Here is a 16273-nt window from a genome sequence, read left to right on the forward strand (position 1 = left end):
AAAAGAATCGGCTCACCTTCGCCTAAACGAGTCATTAGTAAATCTAATTTTTCTCTGTTATGGATCCACGTCACTCCGTAACATATTTGCATAATATCCGCCCACGTTCTGTCACAAACAACTTGCCCGCCATCTTACAGTAAAATTAACGTCACCACACTCTTGTTAATGTAACCGAGCATTCATGCCGGGTTTGCTTAAACACTTTGTAATATAAAAAAAACAATAAAAAACGAGAGCACACGAAATCCTTTTTAACTGTTTATTCTCCACCATTCACCAAAACTGAACTCTAGCACTCGTTAAGTGCACATGCCTATCTACAGCAAGCCTCGAGGGGAAAACACACACTCGAAGTGCACATGCTCCTTCCCCTTACAGCAAAAATGCAACACAATTGCGAAGTGTGCATGCCCTATGCCCTTCTATGGCAAGCCCCAAGGGGAAAAATGCATGAGTAGTAATGGTGGACCAGCGCATTATTTGTTTGGACGAGAGAAGGAGAGAGTGCTGTGGATTAATTTCTTTCGAAGATTTTTTAACCGGATTATCTTTGACTGGACATATTCCCCGGACTTCTCACCCTCCATCATCGGCCTCCCGGATTTCATTAATCCCGGTGAGACCGAACCACACCCACCTAACACACATACAATAAACACGGACTTTGGACATTCTCCACTCACTCGCGTTCTCATACACATACCGTTTATTATATGTAGTTTTTAAATATTGTTTATATCTTTGTTTGGTTGTGGTGCACCTTTTTCGTTTACTTTGTTTAGTTTTGTATAATACATGTTTGCTTTATCTAATTGTTTGTGTTTGTCCTTTTTGCTCACCGGCCTTTTAACGCAACACTGACATAAATATAAATGACCTCTGGATTTTTGTAGCCACAGTTAATATAAAATTAGCTGGTCGTTACACGGTAAAACGAACGCCATCTTTTCTATGTATTGAGGGGTCTCCAGAGCCGTCGTTCAGTTATGGTTATGAGCGTTTCGTTTTTCCGACACGCGCTGTAGCGGTTGACCAATCATAAAGAACCGTGTCATCTGACCAATCACAGCAGTGAGGGCTCACGGAAAGGAGGGGTTTAGACAGACTGAATCTTCGAACTGCTTCACACGAGTCATTTACGAATCATTTAGAAATGGGGTAAAATTTAATCTATTTTTTGAGAAAACTAAAGTGTTTTTTGATCTTGCATACATGTAAACCTGTTTTAAGAGACTCAATAAGCAATATTAGCAACCTTTAAAATGGCATAATAAAGGCACTTTAAGATGTACATAAGATGGGAGAAGGCAAGTAAGTGCATGAACAGTGCTGCTTGTGTTGCTGTGAAAACAGATGCACATTTTCTGTAATTGCTAAAAATTTTCCTTTGCTTTTTCGTCACAAAATACAGATATATACTGATATGCACAAATGACAAATTATTAATACATAATAAAAAAAAACTCAAGACGTCATGGCCTGAGGTCATTTGCCTGAAACAATTCCACTGTTTTATAAGATGTCAAAATGAAGCTGTACTTATAAACATATTTTATATTTAACACATTCCATCAGATGCCCCAACAGATGTAAACGTAGACTACACAAGAAGCAGCTCTGTGGTCGAGGGTGGCCAGATCTCACTTAAATGTACCAGCACGAGCAGGCCTGCACCCACGCACTACAAGTGGTTCATTTCCCCAAACAGCACCACCTTCAGTCCCAATGGAAGTACTGTTGTCCTTCTAGATGTGAGGAGAAACACATCTGTTTCCTGCATCGTCAATAACTCTATCGGACAGGGTGAATCAAAGCAACTGTTACTCAATGTCCATTGTGAGTAGTCTTGATGTGTTTTACTGTTAACCTTCTTTTGGAAAATTCCTGAGCAGTGTATTATAGTGATCTGTGTTAAAGTGAAAATCTAAGATAAACACCTAGATTATACATCTGAGCAAGTGAGGGTTGAGGGTCTTGCTCAAGGGTTCAACAATATCAGCTTGGTAGGACTGGGATTTGAATCTGTGATCTTCTGATGAGTTAGCAAACATTTTACCCTAACTACACTTTACAACTGTGATGCGCAGAAAAGCATCTCAGAGAGCAAAACATTTTCAATGTTAAAGTTAATAAAGATACAACAGATTCCTGCTCTTGCCTGACACAAAATGCCAATGTTAAATGAAACTATTTAATTTTTCATTTTTTTTTTACTTTTTTTTATATCAAATAAATTTATTATGCAAACCTATGTTAAGTCTATGAAAATATGTTTATGACTTTAAGATCTTTGATTTAATTGTTTAAAGAAAGGAAGAAAGTGTTTTGTTGTATATAAAAATGATGCTGCATTCATAATTACACTTGATGTTCAACACGTTTCATCAGATACACCCAAGAATGTAAGAATAGAATACACAAGAAGCAGCACTGTAGTCGAGGGTAACAACATCTCACTTCAATGTACCAGCAACAGCAACCCTACAGTCACAGCCTATGAGTGGGTCGTCACCCAAAACACCAACACCACCCGCTACAGAGAAAATCCTCTTGTCCTTCAAAATGTCAGGAGAGACACGTCTGTTTCCTGCAGCGCCTCTAACTCTGTTGGAACAGGCCAATCACAACAGTTATCTCTCAGTGTCAATTGTAAGTAGCAGCTATCCATCAATGTCTTTCTTGATGTGACTAGATTTTGTTTAGACCCCTGAGCAGGGTAGGTTACAGAAAGTATGAAAAAAGGTAATAAAATAAAAAAAGGATTGTTTGCTCTGTTAAATGTCAGGTTATGTAGTATGATATATGTATAGTTCTTATACAGTATTTAGTCACTTTGTCATCTAGCAGGCATTAAACATTCTATAAAACAGATATTTTTCTACTAAATTTAAGTTGTTTCTTTCAATTCTGATGTTTTCTTGGAGTATATTATTAATTTGCTCTTTCAATCAGCATTTTTAAGTATGTCAGCGTCACACGACGCTGTAAGGAGACACTTTTATAATTCATGCTTTATAAAAGAAGTCTCCAGTGTCAGCCATCTGTAACCATCTTTTATCTTTTTCAACACATGGACGTCTTCACTTTATGTTTTTTTTTAGTAGCATGATGAGATGCAACCTTTTAAAAAAAAATATATTTTCTTCCTAAATTGATCTTGGCTACCCGCTAGCCTCTGTCATAAAACATCTACAGTACCAGTCAGGGAGAGTGAAGATTATCACATTAATGTGTCTCTGGTTAGTTTGGGAAACAGTGTATTTAAGCACTTAAGCTACATTTTTCATAGCTTGCTTGACTTTTTCATTCTTTTTGTATCTGCTTTAAAAAAAATGGCAAAATAAAGAAATTAACTTTAATAATTAAGTTGATTTTCATCTTGTAATACGTAAGAACATTCAGTTCATATGAATACTGAAAGGTACTTTGCAAAATGTGATGACATACACCCTATAATTGAACAAGAAGTCAATTTAATGTTAGCATATACAGGGCCATAAATAAGTATTTGCCCCTTCCTGATTCTTTATTTATTTTTGGTGATTCAGATCAAAGAATGAATGAAATTTTATTATTACACAAAGACAACCAGAGTAAATACAAAGTGTCATTTTTAATTGATGATTTAATTTGTTAAAAGAGGAAAGTTGTCATTAATAAAATGTAAGCTTAATCAAAACACAAGCATTTAAACATGTGATTGCCAAAACTATCATTTGATTCTTTAAATAATTTAATTTAACAGTATTGTAGTTTTGTATGACTATGCACCAGTTTCTCTCTCTCTCACACACAAGCACACACTTACACACAGACACAAATCAACAAAGTACTATTATTGTCATGTTCTCTGGGTAATTAAACGGACGCAAATGCAGATATGGGTTAAAACACACTTGAGTCTCTCTTTATTTTTTCTTACTTTTCCCACGTATCTTGAGCTCTTCATACAAAGTTATAATAACAAAAAATAAAACAAACACAAAACGGGGCTTTAACGAAGCCTCCTCAGGCTGGGTCTGTAGGCGGGTATGAACACACAAGAGTTACACAAAACTAACATAAAAGTCATGAGGGTTTCACGCTGCGCTCGGCTGGCGTCTTGACCGTGACCTTGACCGTACTGCCTGGTTACACAGGCCTTACCCCGACCCTGCAGACTCGGCTTAGTCCTGAGGAGGAGACAGGAAGACACAGTGAGGTTGAAACAAAACATGCAAAATCAACATAGCAACAACAGTGAGCGGACAAGACACTACAGGTTCGGCTGGCTTAAAATAAAGACACACAGGGGAGAGACACAGGTGAACATAATTTGTGATAAGGGGAAGACATACCGACGTAGACACACTAGGGGGAGACAAAGCCTCGGCTCAATAGTCCGGGTCACTCCCCCGGACTGTGGTGGCACATGTGTGACAGTACCCCCCCCCAGGACCGGCCTGGGCGGAGGGAGTGGGGGGCCGCGGCCTGGATGGACTGGCCGATGAGTGGGGCGGCCCGGAGGTCGGGGAGCCGGGCGATCCGGCCGTTCTCGATGAAAAGCTGTGATGAGTTTGGGGCTTAAGATGTCTTTAGCCGGCACCCAACTCCTTTCTTCCAAACCGTAACCCTCCCAATCAACCAGTTATTGGAGGGACCCCCCTCTCCTCCGTGAGTCTAATAACCTTTTTATCTTAAACATTGGGGTGCCCTCTATCTCCACAGCCCCAGGGAGCGAGGGTTCACTTGTGCCTTTATCTAAGGGTCCCCGGACCACCAGCCTTAAGAGAGAAACATGAAAGACTGGGTTAATGCGCATATGGGTAGGAAGTTTGAGTTTAAAAGAAACGGGGTTAACTTGGGAAATATTGGGAAATGGACTGATGTATTTTGGGGAAAGCTTGCGACAAGGAAGGTGAAGGTGTAGGTCCCGTGTCGAGAGCCATGCTCGATCGCCTACCTGGAGCGGAGGACTTTCCTTCCTTCGTCTATCAGCAAATCTTTTGAACCGGGCGACTGCTCTAAAGATTTGTGTGTGTGCGTCTTCCCAGACTCTTTCCGCTTTCTGAAACCACTCATCCACCATGGGTACCGCGGTGGGAGTAGCCTCCCAAGGACAAAGCGGAGGTTGATAACCAAGTACACACTGAAACGGCGTTAGGCCGGTTGTGGAGTGGGTTAACGAATTTTGGGCATGTTCTGCCCAGATTAGACAATGAGCCCAGTCGTGCTGATGGCTACTACAGTATGCTCGAAGATATCTGCCGAGTTCTTGAACAGTCCGCTCTGCCTGTCCATTAGACTCGGGGTGATAGCCCGACGTTAGGCTAACAGTGGTCCCCAATTTCTGGAAGAACGCTTTCCAGACTTTGGCGATAAATTGAGGACCACGATCGGAAACTATATCTTCGGGTATGCCGTAGCATCGGAATACACATTCAAAAAGGGCTTCTGCCACTTGGAGGGCTGACGGGAGAGAGCCAAACGGAATGAAACGACATCCCTTCGAAAACCGATCTACTATGACCAGAATAGTAGTGTACCCTTTCGACACCGGCAGGTCCGAAACGAAATCTACAGCAATGTGTGACCACGGCCTATTCGGCGTCGGTAGGGGCATTAATTTACCAACGGGTAGACTACGCGGGTTCTTAGTAGTCGCACAGATGGCACAAGACAAAACTGTTTTTACGGTTTCCTTTATTCGCGGCCACCAGTATTTCAGTGCGAGAAGTTTAAGAGTGCGTGCCACGCCAGGGTGCCCTGAGGACGGGTTGGTATGAGCCTCGATAGTGACGCGAGTTCGTAACGCTTCGGGAACGTAGGTTCGTCCCGGAGGGCACTCACTAGGCACGGGGTTGTGTAGTGCCCACTGAGTGATCTCCGCGTCGATGTCCCACATCACCGGAGCGACTACGAGCGGCACAGGCAAAATGGGCTCCGGATTCTCAACAGGAATCAAGGCTGGATAATAACGTGATAAAGCATCTGCTTTTTAATTTTTTGATCCTGGCTGATATGTAATATGGAAACGGAAACGCGTAAAAAACTGCGCCCACCAGGCTTGTCTAGTGTTTAATCTTTTCGCCTGTTGGATGTATTCTAAATTTCTATGATCGGTGAGGACCAAGAAAGGATGTTTGGCTCCCTCTAGCCAATGTCTCCACTCCCCTAACACCGCTTTAACTGCAAGCAGTTCCCTGTTGCCGATATCATAATTTTGCTCAGCAGGTGTTAGTTTGCGAGAGAAAAACGCGCAAGGATGGAGTTTCTCAGGTTGGCCGCTATTCCCACTTCGGAAGTGTCCACTTCCACTATAAACGGCTTCTCGGGATCGGGAAGCCGTAAGACTGGAGCCGTAGTAAAAGCCGTCTTAAGTTTTTTGAATGCGATCTCCGCTTCGGCGGAGAGCATATTTAGTTTTTTTGGCTTGCATTTAAGCAACGAAGTAAGGGGTGCTGCCACCGAACTAAAGTTTCTAATAAAGCGCCGGTAAAAGTTGGCGAACCCGAGAAAACTCTGTAGCGCCTTCACTGTCCTGGGTACCGGCCATTGAGTCACCGCCTCTACCTTGGCTTTCTCCATCTCGACCCCCAGTGGCCCTATGCGATAGCCCAGAAATGCGATCTCACGTTGGTGAAATTCGCATTTCTCAGCCTTTGCATAGAACCCGTGTGCGCGCAGACGATGCAGGACGGCGATTACATGCTTGACATGCTCAGAATATGACCTTAAGTATATCAGAATATCATCTAAATATACTATGACACAACGGTTAAACATATCCCGAAACACGTCATTTATAAACCCCTGAAACACTGCAGGTGCTTTACCAGCCCATATGACATTACGTTATACTGATAATGACCAGATGAGGTGCTAAACGCCGTCTTCCACTCATCCTTCCCTTACGCACACGAACGAGGTTGTAAGCGCTGCGGAGATCCTGTTTTGTAATGATAGGGGCACCTCGGAGTTGGTCAATAGCGGCCGGAACCAGTGGCAGGGGGTGCTTATATTTTACTGTTACCACATTAAGACCTCTATAATCAATACAGGGTCTTAAGCCTCAGCCTTTTTTTTCTATAAAAAAGAAACCTGCCGAAGCCGGAGACGTGGACCTGCTGATAAGTCCCTGCTTGAGAGCCTCATCCATGTATTCCTCCATTGCCCTGGTTTCTTCCAGGGACAACGGATAAATACGTGAGTAAGGCGGTGCTTTCCCAGGCAACAACTCGATCGCACAGTCCCACGGACGATGTGGAGGAAGTCTCGCTGCTGCCCTAACACTAAATACATCCTTAAAATTTGCGTACTTTGGCGGCACATTAAAGGACACTTTATTACCCGGGCTTTCAATAGTAGTGGTTTGGACCGTTAAAGTTAACGTTTTACAATGTTTGGCGCATCGCGGGGACCAAGATTGGAGGCGCGCATTTGCCCAATCAAAATTGAGATTGTGAAAACTAAGCCAGGGCAGGCCCAGCACGACGGAATGGTCCGTCTGAGGGAGCACGAAGAATTTTATCTCCTCAGAGTGGCCGGGGAAAGTTAAACAGAGGGGCGCAGAGATTAGCTTAAGGGGCGAGTGCGTGAGGGCATGACCGTCCAGAGCTTTAATAGATATCGGGCACGGAAGCTTCGACACTGGAGCTTGCAGCGCGGAAAGGACAGAAGATGAGATGAGATTACCAGCCGACCCGGAATCTATTAGGGGAAAAACAGACAAGGTGTTATTATTAAATGAAAGTTGTGCTTTTACAAACAACAAAATGGTGAGTGTGTGCAAGGTGGGGTAAGGCCAGTTCTAGTTGGATATCAGGATTTAGTCCATCTCGGAATCTGGCCAGCAAGCTTTTTTCACACCAGCCGCTTTCAGCGGCTAATACCTGGAACCTCACCGCATACTCCGCCACAGGCGTGCTTCCTTGTCTAAGCCTTAACAGCCGCTGCTCTCCAGTTTTTCCCTGGTCGGGGCGATCAAAGACCGCGCGAAGGGCCTCAATGTAGCGACGATAGCGAGTAATGGTTGCGCCTCCGGTGCTCCATACGGCTGTAGCCCAGTCTAGTGCGCGTCCTGTGAGATGTTGGGTGACGAAGCTCACCTTCTGCGGGTCCGTCATGTTTGGGAAGTCCGCTAAGTACAGCTCAACGGCGAGCAAAAACTGTCTGCAGCCCTCAGGATCTCCTCCATACCTTTCGGGAGGAGCGGGGCATGGAAGCGACGGTGTCACAGGTGGCTGGGGAGCAGCCGGGGGCACTCTCGCCGTCGCGAGTTGGCTGACGCTGCACGCGAGGTCATGGACGGCTCGTGCCAGGCTTCCGATTTCCTGCTGCTGATCGCGCAGGTAGCTGTGCAGGCGAGCGTTCTCGTCTGGCAGAGGAATTCCTGCTGCGTCCTGACGGGTCTGTTCATCTGTCATGTTCTCTGGGTGATTAAACGGACGGAAATGCAGGTATGGGTTGAAACACACTTGAGTCTCTCTTTATTTTTTCTTACTTTTCCCAATATTCTTGAGCTCTTCATAAAAAGTTATAATAACAAAAAATAAAACACAAAACAGGGCTTTAACGAAGCCTCCTCAGGCTGGGTCTGCAGGCGGGTATGAACACTCAAGAGTTACACAAAACTAACATAAATGTCACGAGGGCTTTACGCTGCGTTTGGCTGGCGTCTTGTCTGTGACCTTGACCGTACTGCCTGGTTACACAGGCCTTACCCCGACCCTGCAGACACAGCTTAGTCCTGAGGAGGAGACAGGAAGACACAGTGAGGTTAAAACAAAACATGCAAAATCAACATAGCAACAACAGTGAACGGACAAGACACTACAGGTTTGGCTGGCTTAAAATAAAGACACACAGGGGAGAGACACAGGTAAACATAATTTGTGATAAGGGGAAGACATACCGAGGTAGACACACTAGGGGGAGACAAAGCCTCGGCTCAATAGTCCGGAGAACGTCTCGGTTTACTTGGCTGTAACCCTGTTCCCTGAAAAGGCGGGAACGAGATGCTGCGTGAAAACGCTACAGGAACATCTTGTCATGTTGCCGGTTGTGAAGCATGTGTGTACCAAAAACGCCAAATCTTTGGCTTTTATAACCTCGGTCAGGTGACGTCATCTGATAGGACGCACCTGCAGGTTATAAATAGGAGTGAACCGGAAACATTCCTCAGATTGATTTGTCTGAACGGACGTCCGGTCACATAGGCAGTGCGGCATTGGGACGCAACATCTCGTTCCCGCCTTTTCAGGAAACAGGGTTACAGCAAAGTAACCCGAGACGTTTCCTTTCAAAGGCTACACTCGATGCTGCGTGAAAACGCTATGGGAACGAGAGTACCAACGCCGCCGCACTGCAAGTGTCTGGACTCCAAGGTTGTGTAGCGTGTGCGCACAAGGCCGAGAAGGTCTCAGAACTATGTCTGGGTAGCTCACTCGAGGACCTGTGGGCCCGGAGTAGCATGAACATCCAAACTATAAATGTAATAAATGTGTGTGGAGAGGACAACCCTCCGTGTCACACACTTGCTGCAGGCGAATACCTCTTGCTAGTGCAATTGATGAGGCGATTCCCCTGGTTGAATAAACCCTGATTCCTAGAGGTGAAGTGAGCTCACGTGCCTCATAGGAGAGGGCAATAGCATCTCTCACGCAGCTTGCGGCTTCAAAACATGTAAAAGCTGCTCTGACTTATGCCACTGGCTAATGCGGTGGACGTAAATCTGAAGAGCACGTACTGGACACAGTAAGTGAATTCTCTCCTGCTCCGAAGCTGTAAAGGCGGAGGACAGAAGGCTTCTAAAACAATAGGGATGTCCGATCCTCTTAGTGAGGTAACACCATTTAGAAAAACCATCTTAAGGGTCAGAAACCTGAGGCGCTGACTCTAGTGGTTCAACAAGGGGGCACAAGCCAGAGGACAATTTTTTTCTGCAGAAACACCAGCACTGAAACAATTCGGCAGTGGACTGGGTCTACCTGCTTCGTCATGCACCAACTTTCAAATACATTCTATTTGAGGGGAGGCAGCCCTAGTACTTAGAATAGTCTTAATTACGCTGGCTGGAAGACCAGCTTGACTTAGAGTCAGAGAGTAGTAAAGGGGACATTTGCTGATCTTGCGAGGCAAAGACGTCCACCTCCGCTACATGAAATTTTCCCAGAATGTAAATCGCCCTGAGGGACAGGAATCTGGTGCGCTAGCTATTTAGCGGCGCAAGCACAGTCCGCCCTGGCGATTAATATATGAGACTGCCATAGTGTTGTCCACCCGCACTAGGACATGGTAGTCTCAACTGCTGGAGAAAGTGCTTTAGGGCCTGAAATAGAGCCATGATTTTGAGGCAATTGATGTGCCGCGCAAAAAGATGGCCTCTCCAGCTCCCTTGGGCTGGACGGTCATTTAAGACCGCACCCCAGCCCATGAGGGAAGCGTCTGTCGTTAGCATCTGCGATGACAAGACGAACTTAGAGTGGGACCCAGAGTCAGAAACCGGGGTCTGAACCACATAGGAAGGGTACGAAGCACCTGGCGTGTAGCCCCTATTGGGGATTGGCCCTAGAGTAAAATCCCCTGGTTCTTAGCCACAACTGAAATGCTCTCATGTGCAGAAGGTCTAAAGGTGTCACCGTGGATACAGCTGCCATGAGAGCTAAGATCTGTGATGGTCACTTTCTGGTCTAGCTTGATGTCCTTGACGGTGTTGAGAATGGATTCGACACGAGCGGGCGACAGCTGTGCCCGCTTACGCTCAAATTCCATGTGACACCCAAAAATGTTGTCCTCTAAACAGGAAAGAGCATGCTTTCATGGCATTGGATCTCAATCCTAGAAAACAATGATTAGCTAGAACGACATGCTGATGTCGAAGCGCTAGCTACTGAGACTGGGCCAGCCAGTCATGTAATTCAATACGGATGCTCTGGAGTCGTAAGAGCCAGAACTACATCCATGTATTTTGTGTATGTGCGGGTGAAAAAGCTAGACCAAATGGAAGGACCCCATACTGGTAAGCTTCGCCCCCGAAAGCGAACCTCAGGAACCTCCTGTGTTGTGGCAATATTTCCATTGATTTATTTTTAGATAGCGGTAAAGCCCGCAAAATCTAAAAAATTGGACGCAGCCCCCCGTTCCTCTTGCACTTTTTGGTTTCATGGAAGTGGAGACCACGCCATTGAAATGCGGAGGGTGATGTGAGAACTGAATCCTGTAGTTTCTCTGTACAGTGCTTAGTACCCAAGGAGATATACTTGGCAGTAGCTTCCACGCTGCCAGTTTCTCAGAAAGGGGCAAAGCTCAGCGGCTTGGTTAAACGGGGGGATGTTAGATGTTCGGCATCCTGAAACACGGCAGGAAAAACCCGAAGAACTAACATTTTATTGGAGACTGGAGTTGCCCGAAACACCAGTGGTGGCGGAGCAAGAACACCAACCTCCTGGGGGTGCCAGGGAGAACACTTCATTCTTTAAAAGGAATTCTGCGTGCCTCTCCCCATTGGGGGGGCCACCCCCCACGGTCCTCGGCACATGAACCTCAGGGCTTCTTTGTGAAGACAATATGCCAGTCTGACCTCTTTTGAGGCGGATTGCGTGACGCACCCCAATCTTGCGAGGGGGTGCCCAGCTCAAAAACACTCTCCTTGTGTGTTTCATGCCTCGCAACAGTCAGACCCGGTCGAGACTGGGTGGCCGACAGTCCCGACTCTTGAGCAAGGCGGGGAAGGAATTTCCCGGAGGCTTGTTATATAACTTCGCCTCATGAACCTAGTGGCGACCGAGTTAATGACATCGCCAAGTAGGCCGGGAGGCGAGATGGGGCATTGAGGAGGAATACACGATCCTTCTCCTTAATGCCCCTGAGATTCAACCACAAGTGCCTCTCCGCGGAGACCATAGCAGCCATAAAACGGCCGATAGCACGAGCCGTCTGCTTTGTTGCACGAAGAGACAAGTCTGTGGCCCGGCGTAAGTCCAATACGCCTACCTTGCAGAGCCCCGCCAGTACTCAAGTCTCTCAGCAGGTCAGCCTGGTAGGCGTGCAAAACCGCCATGGTGTGCAATGCGCCAACCTGACCTGCTGCCTGAAAAGCTTTTCCCTCCAGGGAAGATAAAAAATCTACACAGCTTGAAAGAAAGTAATAGCTTTTCAGGAAGGATGATGTCCCAGAAGAGAGATAGCCTGGAAGCGTCTCTTCTATCTGGGTGTCATCATATAACTCCGCCATTCTACCTCAACTATATTTAAATAAATAAATAAGTTGATGGCAGGAAAACACGGGATGAATACAGCTTACTCCATGAAAGAGTTAACTTATATCGAGATTGCTAAGAAAATGGGAGAGAGCGTCGTTGAGGCTTCGCCCCGGCCACCCGGCAGAACCTGCCGTCTATGTTTTTATTTATTTATTTTAAGTGCTTAGAGGCTATTACCATCTCCGCGGAAGCAGGAGAGGATGTTTATCCTTGCCCATTCACAAGAAGCACAGCACTTAATCGAAGCAGTAAAGTGTAGAGATCGCCCTCCGATATGGATTATGCACACGGAGGGACATCTCGTTTAAACTCTGCCATTATCGGTGAGTTAAACACTTATTTTTGCTGGTTAGACACGACACGCTTACAACTAGGTGAAGACAAGAATCTGAGGAATGTTTCCGGTTCACTCCTATTTATAACCTGCAGGTGCGTCCTATCAGATGACGTCACCTGACCGAGGTTATAAAAGCCAAAAATTTGGCGTGTTTGGTACACACATGCTTTACAACCGGCAACATGACAAGATGTTCCCATAACGTTTTCACGCAGCATCGAGTGTAGCCTTTGAAAGGGAACCGGATCTCACTCCCCCGGACTGTGGTGGCACAGGTGTGACAATTATGGCATTTAGCATCGATTCATAATCTTTTGTACCCAAGCATGTAGGTGAAGCCACAGAGCGTCTTCTTTAAATTAAAAATGAAATTACACGAATTGGGTAAAGAACACGTTTATAATAATCATGAAAGAATTTCCAAAACTGCCATGTTAAACTGAATCCGTAGTTTTCATTGTGTCTCTGCTGAGAGGATTTGTGCGCATGTAACTTACCTTCAGTTCTCCTATTTTTTTAAATAAGTCAAAAGCTGTGATTGAACTGTTCTCTTGGCCATTGCGAAAATGCGAACAGTGCGAAAAATGAGGCAAACTAGCCTGAGCTTGAAAGCAGCGTGTTACAATATTGAATTCTGATTGGCTAATCTCCCTTATTAGTTTGAAGATGATCATACAGTACAGAGGAAGGTTTAATTATTTTATCGGCTCACATTCGCCTAAACGAGTCGTTAGTAAATCTAATTTTTCTCTGTTATGGATCCACGTCACTCCGTAACATATTTGCATAATATCCGCCCACGTTCTGTCACAAACAACTTGCCCACCATATTACAATTAACGTTACCACACTCTTGTTAATGTGACCGAGCATTCATGCCGGGTTTGCTTAAACACTTTGTAATATAAAAAAACAATAAAAAACGAGAGCACACGAAATCCTTTTTAACTGTTTATTCTCCACCATTCACCAAATCTGAACTATAACACTCGTTAAGTGCACATGCCTATCTACGGGAAGCCTCGAGGGGAAAACACACACTCGAAGTGCACATGCTCCTTCCCCTTACAGCAAAAATGCAACACAATTGCGAAGTGTGCATGCCCTATGCCCTTCTATGGCAAGCCTCAAGGGGAAAAATGCATGAGTAGTAATGGTGGACCAGCGCATTGTTTGTTTGGACGAGAGAAGGAGAGAGTGCTGTGAATCAATTTCTTTCGAATATTTTTAACCGGATTATCTTTGACTAGACATATTCCCCGGACTTCTCACTCTCCATCATCGGCCTCCCGGATTTCATTAATCCCGGTGAGACCGAGGCCTCCCGGATTTCATTAATCCCGGTGAGACCGAAACACACCCACCTAACACACATACAATAAACACGGACTTTGGACATTCTCCACTCACTCGCGTTCTCATACACATACCGTTTATTATATGTAGTTCTTAAATATTGTTTTTATCTTTGCTTGGTTGTGGTGCACCTTTTTCGTTTAATTTATTTAGTTTTGTATAATACATGTTTGCTTTATCTAATTGTTTGTGTTTGTCCTTTTTGCTCACCGGCCTTTTAACGCAACACTGACAAAAAGATAAAAGACCTCTCGATTTTTGTAGCCACAGTTAATATAAAATTAGCTGGCCGTTACACGGTAAAACGAACGCCATCTTTTCTATGTATTGAGGGGTCTCCAGAGCCGTCGTTCAGTTATGGTTATGGGCGTTTCATTTTTCCGACACGCGCTGTAGCGGTTGACCAATCATAAAGGACCGTGCCATCTGACCAATCACAGCAGTGAGGGCTCACGGAAAGGAGGGGTTTAGACAGACTGAATCTTTGAAATCTGCTTCACAGGAGTCATTTACGAATCATTTAGAAATGGGGTAAAATTGAATCTATTTTTGGACAAAACCAAAGTGTTTTTTGATCTTGCATACATGTAAACCTGTTTTAAGAGACTCATTAAGCAATATTAGCAACCTTTAAAATGGCATAATAGGGGCACTTTAAGATGTACATAAGATGGGAGAAGGCAAGTAGGTGCATGAACAGTGCTGCTTGTGTTGCTGTGAAAACAGAGTCACATTTTCTGTAATTGCTAGAAATGTTCCTTTGCTTTTTCGTCACAAAATACAGATATATACTGATATGCACAAATGACATGAATTATTAATACATAATAAAAAAAAATATATAAGACGTCATGGCCTGAGGTCATTTGCCTGAAACAATTCCAGTGTTTTATAAGATGTCAAAATGAAGCTGTACTTATAAACATATTTTATATTAAACACAATCCATTAGATGCCCCAACAGATGTAAAAGTAGATTACACAGGAAGCAGCTCTGTGGTCGAGGGTGGCCAGATCTCACTTAAATGTACCAGCACGAGCAGGCCTGCACCCACCAACTACAAGTGGTTCGTTTTCCCAAACAGCACCACCTTCAGTCCCAGTGGAAGTACTGTTGTCCTTCTAGATGTGAGGAGAAACACATCTGTTTCCTGCATCGTCACTAACTCTATCGGACAGGGTGAATCAAAGCAACTGTTGCTCAATGTCCATTGTGAGTAGTCTTGATGTGTTTCACTGTTAACCTTCTTTTGGAAAATTCCTGAGCAGTGTATTATAGTGATCTGTGTTAAAGTGAAAATCTAAGATAAACACCTAGATTATACATCTAAGCAAGTGAGGGTTGAGGGTCTTGCTCAAGGGTTCAACAATGTCAGCTTGGTAGGACTGGGATTTGAATCTGTGATCTTCTGATGAGTTAGCAAACCATTTTACCCTAACTACACTTTACAACTGTGATAGGCAAGAACAGAAACCTGTTGTATCTTTATTAACTTTAACATTGAACATGTTGTGCTCTCTGAAATGCTTTTCTGCTTGACACAAAATACCAATGTTAAATGAAACTATTTAATTTTCCAATTTTTTTTCAATCATCAATGTCTTTCTTGATGTGACTAGATTTTGTTTAGACCCCTGAGCAGGGTAGGTTACAGAAAGTATGGAAAAAGGTAATGAAATTTGTTTGATTTGTTAATAGTCAGGTTATGTAGTATGATATATGTATAGTTCTTATATTTAGTCACTTTGTGGTCCAGCAGGCATTAAACATTCTATAAAACAGATATTATTCTACCTAAATCTATCACGCATGCGCTTCATGTTTTGACAGCCAGCATCACATGATCACAACTAAGCCAACAGGTTTTCTCTTTCTTGCGCTGCGGAATTGTGTGTAATCGTCTCCCCTGCTGGCTCTTAGTGCGTCTCTTACTGGTATAATCAACATCCGTGCACGTGTGTACTGTTTACTATAACACTGTGACAACGTGTGCGTGTAAAACATATTTTTATTTGTGTCTGTATGCGTGTGTGTACAGTGCACGTGTAAACCAAAAGCAAGTCTCATTAGAGAGGTTAAAAATCCATTTTCTCCCTCTGCTTAATGATTAGCCTGCTCTGTGTGTCTGTGTGCATGCGCGCATCATTGACACCGTGCCCCCCCCACACACACCCCTCCTACTTTCGCCTTCACAGACAAAGACTCAGTCTTTTTCTCTGCTCTACACAGAAACACTGCTCTGTCGCGGTTCCTTTCAAAGGTAAAGGGCAGGTTAATTTGTTTTATTCTTACTTTACAGCAGTGATTCCGTTAGTGTGTCATCCAATCGAGTGT

At 44.4% G+C, this 16273-nt stretch overlaps 1 protein-coding gene across 1 annotated transcript in view; it reads left to right on the forward strand.

Moving 5' to 3' along the window:
• Window positions 1-16273, forward strand: part of LOC128514119 (B-cell receptor CD22-like) — a 131913-nt gene that overhangs the window by 20100 nt on the left and 95540 nt on the right. Inside the window, exons 7-9 of the mRNA XM_053487817.1 lie at window positions 1579-1839; window positions 2392-2652; window positions 14891-15151. Coding sequence (XP_053343792.1) covers window positions 1579-1839; window positions 2392-2652; window positions 14891-15151 — 783 coding nt within the window. The remainder of the gene's footprint in view (window positions 1-1578; window positions 1840-2391; window positions 2653-14890; window positions 15152-16273) is intronic.

Source organism: Clarias gariepinus, chromosome 26 (genome assembly GCF_024256425.1).
Source record: "Clarias gariepinus isolate MV-2021 ecotype Netherlands chromosome 26, CGAR_prim_01v2, whole genome shotgun sequence".
NCBI classification, from domain to species: domain Eukaryota; kingdom Metazoa; phylum Chordata; class Actinopteri; order Siluriformes; family Clariidae; genus Clarias; species Clarias gariepinus.